The sequence below is a fragment of the Pongo pygmaeus genome, chromosome 6 (genome assembly GCF_028885625.2).
Source record: "Pongo pygmaeus isolate AG05252 chromosome 6, NHGRI_mPonPyg2-v2.0_pri, whole genome shotgun sequence".
NCBI lineage: Eukaryota > Metazoa > Chordata > Mammalia > Primates > Hominidae > Pongo > Pongo pygmaeus.
In genome coordinates, this window is record NC_072379.2 from 106,700,840 (window position 1) to 106,712,028 (window position 11,189).

The window sequence follows — 11,189 nt, forward strand, 5'->3', positions numbered from 1 at the left end:
GTTCAAGAGATTCTTGTGCCTCAGTCTCCCGAGGAACTGGGATTACAGGCATGCACCACCACACCTGGCTATTTTTTTGTATTTTTATTAGAGATAGGTTTTCACCATGTTGGCCAGGCTGGGTCTTGAACTCTTGGCCTCAAGTGATCTGCCTGCCTTGGCCTCCCAAAGTGTTGGGATTACAGGTGTGAGCCACCGCCCCGGCCTGCTTAGGATGGATTTTTGAAGGTTACAACAGCAACGCCTGGCCTTCGAGTTTGCTTAATTTAATACATCTACTTGCAGCTATACTTGAAACTCCTAAGGGGCTCTACAAGGATTTCCAAAGCACTGTCAGTGGCCTGCAGTTATTCCTGGCTAATACTCAGAGGACTCTGAAGGAGCTCTTTTGCAAAGCTTCTGGGAAGCGGGGGCTGATCATTATAACCTTCTGTGCTGGAAATTGCCTACAACAGCGTAGGTTCTCAGCTGGTGGCACTCAGTGCACGTTGCTTGTATGTCCTAGCCATGGCTCACAAGGCCCAACATGATCTGGCCAAGGCCACCTCTTTGCCTTTATGTCTACTTGGCTTTTCACTCTCTTGACTCTGGCTACACGTGCTTCTTGCTATTTTTTAAGCACTTAGAGTCAGAAGAGTTCAAGTTGTTCTTCCTCCCAGTTAGTCTTATCTCTTGCTCCTTCCCTTCTTTCAGGTTTCTGTTTGAATGCCTTCATTTCAAAGAGCCTTTCCCTGACTACCCTATTAAAATGCCACCATCTTTTCACCCCCGTGGGCCTCTGCCACTCTCTATTTTTTGTCCTGCTTTATGTATTTCCTAAGCCCTTATCACTACTTGAGGCTATATTATACAGTTGTTGGTTTATTGTCTGTCTCTATAATAAGAATAAAAACTGAATGAGGCAAGGACTTGGTTTTGTTTATTGCTGTATCCCCATAACCTAGAATAGTGTGTGGTACATAGTAGATGTTCAGTAAAATTTATTAAATGCAGGATGATTTTAATGATTATTTCAGCTACAGTCTGTCAAAACAAATCAACCCTTCAAGAGATTCATATAATCAGTGTATCTTAGCATCATTGGTCACTATAGGCCTTATGGTTGAAGAAAGCCAAAATGCCTTTTGAAAATTAAGGCAAAATGGATCTGAATAAATTTTGCACAGGGGTAGGCTCATCCCAGTGACCAGTAGAAGCTTTGTGATTCTATCAGAAGTAATGGTCTTCAAATAATTTCCAATAATACTATGGAAATTACTTGAGAAAATGTTTAACTTCAGGGCTTGTGAACCATTTTTTTGGTTAACATTTTAGAAGTATAATCTTTGATGAGGTTGGCTTCAGAGGATGCTTAGTTGTGGCTACTAAATGTGAGTTCCATCTTGGATAATTTAGTAGGTCAATGTTGACTGGAAGCTTCTGAACAAAATGTTTTGCTTGGTAGCTCTTTCTTAGATAACAGATGGGAAAAAATCATCCTCTATGCTGCGTGAATGTTTGTCTAGACCAGTGGTCGTAGCCCCTTCTGTAATACACTTTGTCAGCCTGAAATATTTTGAGGTTTTTTCCAGCTCTAAGCTTTCTAAGATTTCTGTCATTCTCTAGACAAAAGAAGCCTCCACAGTTGGAGTTACTTCTATTTTTGGTGGTATAACTTTGAGATATAAGAACACCAATTTCTAATTACCATCAGAGTATGTTGGCTCAGGCAACAGTAAGCAAATGCCAGTGGGAGAACAAGATGGGTGGTGCTCATATTGGAAAGTGGCGGTGGCTCATGCCTGCAATTCCAGCATTTGGGAGGCTGAGGCAGGCGGATCACTTTAGCCCAAGAGTTGGAGACCAGCTTGGGCAACATAGTGGGACTGGTCTCTATAAAAATACCAAAAATTAACAGGGCATGGTGGTGCTTGCCTACTCCACCAGTAGGTGGAGTAGCCTCCCCTACTTGGGAGGCTGAGGTGGGAAGATCACCTGAGTCTGGGAGGTTGGGGCTGCAGTGAGCTGTGATGATGCTACTGCATGCCAGCCTGGGTGACAGAGTGAGACCCTATCTAAAAAATAAATTGAGTTGAGAACCACTTCTTTGTCCACAGCACCTGGAGTAGGTAGTCACCTGGCCTAGAGTTGAGCAGAACTTCCACCATGTAATTTCCTTGCACATGTAGAGAATTTGCTTTCTTACACAAGTACTTCCCAAACTTAGAACAGTGATATGCACCCAACTATTGTCTCCACTTATTTATAATAGTCACCTTTTACTAGAAACCAATTTGAATACAAAGCATTTCCCAGAGACTTAAACAGTTGCTTTAAATGAACAATACATGGAAAAGCCTGGACCACTAACATTAGGCTTATGTCCAACTTCCTTCCTGCACATCCTCTCATTTAAGGGGTGGACGTGATTACCTCAGGGTTTTCAGTAGGGACGATACTCAGGTGACCTTGGATGCTTGTTCTGCTGCCAGTACATGGAGAGGAAAAGAAACCTGAAAAGCCACTTATCCTTTTATAAAACTAGTCTTTAAGGGGAAAAGGCATAAAAATATGTTCACATTGGGAATTTATGATTTTTAGACAGTATAACTTCCAAGTGGTATTATGTTGGTGTACAATCAATTCAAAGTTCTACACCTCTTCCATCTCAAGGCAGAGCAATGAGGACTCATGTTCAGCATAATGGCAGCAGGCCCTGATGAATCTTCAAACTTCATTAAATGAGTCAATTAGGTTTCCTCTATGGGAGTGGCTAAGGTAGCCAAGTAGACTAGTAAATTTTATAGCAATTCCCTACAAAGATTAACCAAAAAGACTTTTATGTCTCATTCTGAAGGTAACAGGAAATGGAAATTAAGCAAATCTTCCTTATTTTTGATTAGTTAAGGTTTCCTGGACTTTGAACTATATGAAAGTTGGCTTTCTGTATCTGCAAGTTCCATATTTGTGGATTCAACCAACCAAGGATTGAAAATATTTGGGAAAAAATAACAACAATAAAACAATAACAGGGTAGGCCCAGTGGCTTAGCCTGTAATCCCAGCAACTCAGGAGGCTGAGGTGGGAAGATCACTTGAGGCCAGGAGTTTGAGACCAGCCTGGGTAACATAGTGAGACCCTGTCTCTAAAAAGACAAAATTAAAATTAGCCAGGTGTGGTGGTGCATGCCTGTATTTTTAGCTGCTTCAGAGGCTGAGGTACACTCCAGCCTGGGCAACAGAGTGAGACCCCTGTCCCTAATCAAATAAAAATAAGATAAATAACAATATAACAATCAAAAGAACACAAATTTTAAGATGTAGTGTAATAATTATTTACATAACATTTACATTATATTAGGTATTACAAGTAATCTAGAGATTATTTAAAGTACATGGGAGGATATAGGTAGGTTACATGTAAATACTATGCCATTTTAGATCAGGGACTTGAGCATCCATGGATTTCGGTGTTTGGGGAAAGGGTCCTGGCACCAATGCCCCATGGATACTGAGGGACAACTGCACCAGTGTCTCCATTGTTTAGGAAGGAAATTGTCTCCTTTAATGTCTGAGTAGCCCCAGGTGTACCTGGAAAAATCTACATCATTGATTAAATAATGTCCCAGCAAATAAACAAAGAGCCAACCAACCTCTAGGTAACTGAGGATGCAGTATTTCTGGGCTCTGCTCAGCCCACAGGTAGAAGAAGCCGTAAGCTGCATGTTCCTGCCCACCAGGAGATCGCCAGTGGTGGGATGACAGGCACCCCTGTTGCAGTCATCTTGAGCTTTTGAGTAACTGAGCCACCCTTGAACACAACAGAAATAGCTTACACGGAAGGCAGTCTAAGGATAGCACAGGGCCTGCAGAAATGACTGGTTAAGGGGGAAAGTTATGTATTTATTTAATATTGGCCAAAGATGTATCAGACTTTTAAGTTTGTTAATAGATGACAAATGGTCCCTACTTTGCTTGCTGGGTGGCATGAGGTGTAATAACTCTTTGAGTCTTTTGAAATCTGTATTTCAAAATACAGATTTGGATTAAAGATAAATACTTCTAAAATGTGTTGAACTGAACTCCATATCAGCAGGATTCTCCATCAAAAAGAGATGCCAAGAAAAATACACTTGAAAGATACTGCATTCTGTATCCCTCTCTTATTTACAATGGACACCCGCATATGAAAGTCCAAGAGATGCTTCCATGAAAATAAAACGAACAAAACAAAACTCTTTAAAGTTGTTTAGTCTAGCATTTCCCAAATTTATTTCGCCATGGAAGGCATTTTTTATTCAAATCAGGTTAACATTTTGTGCAATACTAGGAAAACACTTGGGAAATCCTAAACTCAATTTTGTTTAAGTGTCTTCCAGTCTTAAAAACCCTATGAATTTTGCCAGGTGCATTGGCTCATGCTTGTACATCTCAGCACTTGGGAGACTGAGGTGGGAGAAGTACTTGAGGCCGGGAGCTCAAGACCAGCCTCCTCAATATAGTGAGACTCCCATCTCCACAAAAAAATTAAAAGAAATTAGCCAGGCATGGTGGTGCATGCTTGTAGTCCCAGCTACTCAGGAAGCTGAGGCGGGAGGATTGCTTGAGCCCAGGAATTCAAGTCTATAGTGAGCTATAATGGTGCCATTGCAATCCAGCCTGAGTGACAGAGCAAGACCCTATCTCAAAAGCAACACCAAAAACAATCCTATCATTTTGGAAGTGGGGAGGTCAACATGTCTTACTTAGAGATTGAATTTAAAGTTAAATCTCAGGAATTAAGTTATAAATCCATATAATCAAATTATTCTGGAAAATTTCATAAATTACCTATATAGTACAGCATACATAGTTTTGTGTAGACAAATCCTAACGTAACGTTTGAGAACTATCAAGTTAGATAAAGAAGGAAACAAAGGAAACTCTACATGCAAATGAGCAAGCATTCCAATCATTCCGAGTTAAGATAACTGTTAAACATCTATACGGGCATGAGGGGCAAGTAGGGTGATCTGAAATAGTTCTTTCCTGCAGGGTTTCTTCTGTCATGTTATCTAATACACTTTGGTAAGCAATAATTTATTAATGGATTTGTTAATTGTTGGGAAGATTGAGTAAAACAAAGTGGAATCCTACTGGGGGTTAAGATCTAAAGTTAACACACAAAGTTAAACATATATATAATGAGTGTCTACTGTATTTTGGGGGTAGCCACTTATGTTATAGGAAAGGGGTCCCGACCCAGACCCCAAGTGAGGGTTCTTGAACCTCACACAAGAAAGAATTCAGGGTGAATCCATATGGTAAAGTGAAAGCAAGTTTATTAGGAAAGTAAAGGAATAAGAGAATGGCTACTCCATAGACAGAGCAGCCCCAAGGGCTGCTGGTTGCCCATTTTTACAGTTATTTCTCAATGATATTCTAAACAAGGGGTGGATTACTCATGTCTTCCCCTTTTAGACCATATAGGGTAACTTCCTGATGTTGCCATGGCATTTGTAAACTGTCATGGCACTGATGGGAGTGTAGTAGTGAGGACAACCAGAGGTCACTGTCGTGGCCATCTCGGCTTTGGTGGGTTTTGGCCGCCTTCTTTACCGCAACCTGTTTTACCAGCAAGGTCTCTATGACCTGTATCTTGTGCTGACCTCCTATCTCATCCTGTGACTTAGAATGTCTTAACCATCTGGGAATGCAGCCCAGTAGGTTTCAGCCTCATTTTACCCAGCTGCTATTCAAGATGGAGTTGTTCTGGTTCACATGCCTCTGACACTTATAGAAATAGTTTTATTTTTTCTTTTAAAAAACTATATGTGAAAAGGACAATATTATTTTATTGTTAATTCAATTAAAGCATTAGGATCCTGTTTGATTCTGGAGGCCAAATCTAAGCACTAGTTTTCTCTTTATTGCAATTCAAAATGATAGTGATAATTTTGTAGACGTAAAATAGCCTCTAGATGGATGGGCAGAGGACCTAGAATGGCTAAAACATTTTGAAAAAGGAAAATAAAGGCGAAGGAATAGCTCTATTCAATATGAAGTCTTACTATATAGCTATAATAAAGAAGAAACTGCGATTTTGGCAGAGGAATAGACACCTAGATCAATGGAACAGAATAGAGAACCCAGAAATAGACCAACAAAAATATGTCCTACTGATTTTTGAGGTGCAAATGCAACTCATTGGAGGAGGAACAGCCTTTTCAATAAATGGTGCTGGAGCAATTGGATCCACAGCCAAAAAAAGAAAAAGAAAAAATGAACTGCAAGCAAAACCTCACACCTTATATTAATATTAATTAAAAATTGAGCATAGACTTAAATGTAAAATGTGAAACTATAGAGCTATGAAACTCATATAAAACATAGGAGAAAATCTGGCATTTAGGGCTAGGTGAATACTTTTTAGAATTGCCAAAAAAAAACATGATCCATAAAAGGAGAATTTAGAAAATTGGACCGTGTCAAAATTAAAAACTTTTGCTCTGAGAAAGACCTTGTGAAGAAGTGAAAAGGTAAACTATGGAGTAAGAGAAAATACTTGCAAACCACATATCCAACAAAGCTCTTGTACTTACAATTTAATAAGAGCTTTCAAAACTCAACATTAAAAAAGCCAATCAAATGAGCAAATGGCAGGTGACATGAACAGAACACTTCAGTGAAGAAGATACACAGATGGCAAATAAACACATGAAAAGAGGTTCAACATCATTAGCCACTGGGGAAATGCAAATCAAATCACATTGAGATATCACGACACACCAATCAGAATAGCAAAGATAAAAATAGTGATAACACCAGATGCTAGAAAGGATGTGAAGATCCCGCATACGTTGCTGGTGGGAATGAAGAATGGTAGAGGCACTCCTAGGAAGAATATGGTAATTTCTTACAAAACTAAGCAGGTGCTGATCATGCAACTCAGCAAGGGAACTCTTGAGTATTCATCGCAGAGAAATTACAACTTATGTTCACACAAAAATCCTATACAAATGTCCACAGCATCTTTATTTGTAATAATAAAAAACTGGAAACAACCCAATGTCCTTCATTGGGTGAAGGGTTAAACCAAGTGTGGTACATCTGTACTATGGAACCTAGCAAAAAAAAGTAGTGAACCATTGATACAAGCAACAACTTGGATGGATCTGAAAGGAACTGTGCGGAGTGAAAAAAGGTTATGTACTACATAATTCTATTTGTATCACATTACTGAATGACAAAATTGTAAAGATAGAGAACAGATTAGTGGTTGTCAGTGGTTAGGAAGGCAGGCGGGGAGGGAGGTGGTTGTGGCTATAAAAGGGTAGTACTAGGGATCCTTGAGGTGGTGGAACTGTTCTGTATCTTGACTGTGGTGATGGGCACATAAATCTATATGGTGATAAAATGGCATAGACTCAAATACATGCACACATGAGTACATGTATAACTGGTGAAATCTGAATAAGGCCAGTGAATGACATCAGTGTTGATTTCCTGGTTGTGATATCGTGCTATAGTTATATAAGATGCTATGACTGAGAGAAATTGGGTGAAGGGTATATGGTCTCTCTCTGTGTTATTTCTTACAGCTGTGTGTGACCTTACAATTATTTCAAAATAAAAAGTAAAAGAGTCAAACAATCCCCAACCCCCATCAGCCTCTGGATGGTAAACCAAGCAAATCCCAGACTCTAAAAATACACATGTGATATGTTCTAGCTGCTCTTATACACTTTATCCTTGAGACATGAAAATGTATGCCAAGCCTTATTTCAGTAGACAGGAGTGACAGGGATGGGCCTATAATAAGAAATAATAACCATACAGTGAAATCAGCTTGGTTTCTTCTCAGTTTTCTCTGTTTAAAAAATATAATAATCTTTTCATGAACTTGTTTTACATTTAATGGCTTTCTTTCCTTCAGTTTGACCTCTAAAATAGCCTATATGGTTATTGAAAAAACCGTGTTATTTCTCTTACTTAAACATTATTCACATGAACTATTAATCTGGTCATTTTGTATCATTAGGCATGAAACAGACATGGATCATAAGTTCTACAGCTAAGAATGTGATAATGTCTCCACCCACACAAGTTACTAAATGACACTTTGAACAGGAAATTTTCTATTCTCAATCTCAATGTAAAGATTATTATTCTAAAGGAAGGGCACATTTCTTTCTCTTTCTCTGAGATAGCTATGTGAAGAAAGCTAGCTCCATCGGACACTTGCTGTTTTGTGATATAATAAATGGTTAATGTGGACTTTTATTTAACCAGCAACCCACATTCATATTTTGTCTGTTTGTTTGTTTTCCAGAATTGGTATCTAGGATAAATAGCTATTCAGAAGTTTGGACTCCAATAGACCAAAGATTTTTAAGGACAATATCAGGTATAATATTTCCGTTGATGTTACATGTGAATAAAAGAAGACTTCCCTTCCAGGGATTTATTCTTTTAGACAAGTTCCATCCTGGATTTTTTTTTAATTGGAATTGTTGCCTTAGAGATTTAACATGTTTTTATAACCTGACTTGGCCAAACTTGTTTTCATCAGAAATTCTTTTCCAGAAAATATATTCCAGGACTTAGGGAAATTGAACTATTATTCCTGTAATATTATAAGTGCAAATATGTACTTCTTGTCTAAAATATTTGGTAAAAAGTGACTAGAAATGTAAATAAGTTAAAGTTTCATGCCTGAACGTAGACTAAGCAATATCCTTCCTGGGATGAAGTTTCCAAATGCCAAATCACATTAGCAACGGGTTGGAATTAATTCAGAAAAGAAACATGATTATGTCTTTTGACAATCAACACGTTCCTAAAAAATGACGCAACCTGAAGATAGAACCTGAAGATAGAATGTTATGAATTTTATGAATGTTATGAAATTCCAAAATGAATTTAGGAGATCTGGTCATTTAAGGAAAATATACAGTAAATTTTCTGTAAAGAGTTGTTTTATAGAAATTACTGTTACTATATAATTTCTCTAGTATTTCTGCATGTTGTCATAATTTTCTCAAACACGAGATGCTTTCTCACACTTTAGAGTTCACATCAGAGCTTTAGAGGATGTAAACACATGTTTATACGTTCATGCAGATTATAATGGGTGAGAAAAAATACCAAGAATGCGGCCTGGCACGGTGGCTCACACCTGTAATCCCAGCACTTTGGGAGGCCGAGGTGGGTGGATCACCTGAGGTCAGGAGTTCAAGACCAGCCTGGCCAACATGGTGAAACCCTGTCTCTACTAAAAATACAAAAAATTAGCTGGGCATGGTGGGAGCACCTGTAATCCCAGCTACTCAGGAGGCTGAGGCGGGAGAATTGCTTGAACCCGGGAGGTGGAGGTTGCAGTGAGCCGAGATCACACCATTGCACTCCAGCCTGGGCGACAAGAATGAAACTCTGTCTTAAAAAAAAAAAAAAAAAAAAAAAGAACGCATGTAGATAAGGTTTGCACTTTGCGTGAAGTTCCTAAAACCTATGGGGCAGTGTACTTTTTATGATTATATCTCCTTATATTGCTCAGTCAGAAGGCAAAACTAAGTGTTTAAATAAGCTGCAGTGTTTATGTAAGTGTCTATGTTCAAACTATCAATGGGAAAATTCCCAAGCTGATGATATGTAGCTAACCTGCTTGGGAGTTTGACCATCGGCAACTCAAGAGGTTTGGTTTAGGTCAGGGCAAGCTTACATTTAGAAATGTACGATTGATTGTAGTGAGGTCTTTTCTGCCCAAGCTAATTTAGTTTAGAAGATTCCTTCTCCAGAGAGAGGAGTCCCCTAATTGAGGAAGGCTCTCTCAGCAACTGTGGATCGGTTTAGAACTTTTGCAAGATGTGAGTAAGATATTCTATATAAAGGCTGGGGAGAAAGTAGAGTGATCCTCAGTGGTCCCTTCTGATTTTGGATATTGGTTTAGTTTCAAAGAGAACATGTAAGGCAGGTGCAGGTTAAAATAACTATTTTTCTGAATGAGACCAGTCCTGGGATGTGGAAGATGAACTGAGGGCTCCAGATGAATGACAAGTTTCTGTTCCCACTGGGCTGTGGCTCACCTCTCCAAGGCAGGGGATTTTCAACAGAGAACAAATGAGTGCTTACCATCTGGACCATTACCAGCAAATCTAACTGGAAAATTACCTCAGGGTTGGAAAATTGTGAAGAAAAAAAAAAAAAGGTGAGATTCTGAAGGCTTGTTGTCATAAAGAAATTCAGCATAAATCTTTGAAGTGAAGATTCTAAGCAATTTAGTTAGTACTCAGTAACCAAAGGCAGGCCTGTTTTCGACGTAGAAAAGTCAGATCAAAGAGAGTAATTGTTGGAAACATCTTCTCTATGATTAATGCAAATTATTCTCAGCTTATTAAAGACGGCGGGAGCATGGAGAATTTGGCCTATTAGCTTAGAGCTACTGCTTACTTAGAAGAGGGAATTTTGCCTGTAACTTCTTCACAAGACCTCATTGCTGGGACAAGTGTTACATGGAAAGCATAGCTATTTTAAAAATTAGATGTATTGTATTTGTAAATTAAGACACTGAAACTATTATCTGTTCTTTAATATTTTACTTTACTTATCTGAAGATAACATTCCATTAAAAAGTGATAGAAATAGCTATATGTGGATACTAAACATGTTGGAGTGGAATTTTTCAGTTGCTTGACACAATTACACAACAACAACAGAATAGCTATACAAGTATACAGCACTATAGAAGAAAGAAATGAATATGTTTAAAAACTATTTCCACTAAATATTCTAGGACAGTACAAGCAGTAAATAGATTTTGACAACGAATACTCACCAAGGTGCAAAAAAAGGGTCAGTTGAAATTGCATTCTTTTGTCAGGAGATGATTAAATTCAATTCTACTGGGTTAAAAAAAGGTTAAAGTCAATCACTGATAGAAGAAATAATTGCCATCATCACATGTTATGTAAAAGTGCTCAGAGTTATTGAATGGTTCTTATGCTTTAGACATACGAAATAACCATACTGTCCAGATCCTCAAAAAATAAGAGTGCATAAACATTTTAACAAATATTTGTTTGCTCTTAATGTTTGCCATTTTTTGAAATCAACAGAATTCAACTGTTTGTGGGAAATAAGAGGAAACAAATATAATTTCCTTTGCATATTTTAATTTTAACCTACTTTTTGCCCATTCTTATTTAGAAACTTTTTCTTCTAAAAATTACACAG

At 38.3% G+C, this 11,189-nt stretch overlaps 1 protein-coding gene across 1 annotated transcript in view; it reads right to left on the reverse strand.

The window, feature by feature from the left end:
* Nucleotides 1-10,825, reverse strand: part of LAMB4 (laminin subunit beta 4) — a 98,998-nt gene extending 88,173 nt beyond the window's left edge. Inside the window, exons 1-2 of the mRNA XM_054494253.2 lie at nt 10,792-10,825; nt 3,632-3,789 (exon numbers count right to left, since the gene is read on the reverse strand). Coding sequence (XP_054350228.1) covers nt 3,632-3,789; nt 10,792-10,825 — 192 coding nt within the window. The remainder of the gene's footprint in view (nt 1-3,631; nt 3,790-10,791) is intronic.
* Between the last annotated feature and the right edge of the window lie 364 nt (nt 10,826-11,189).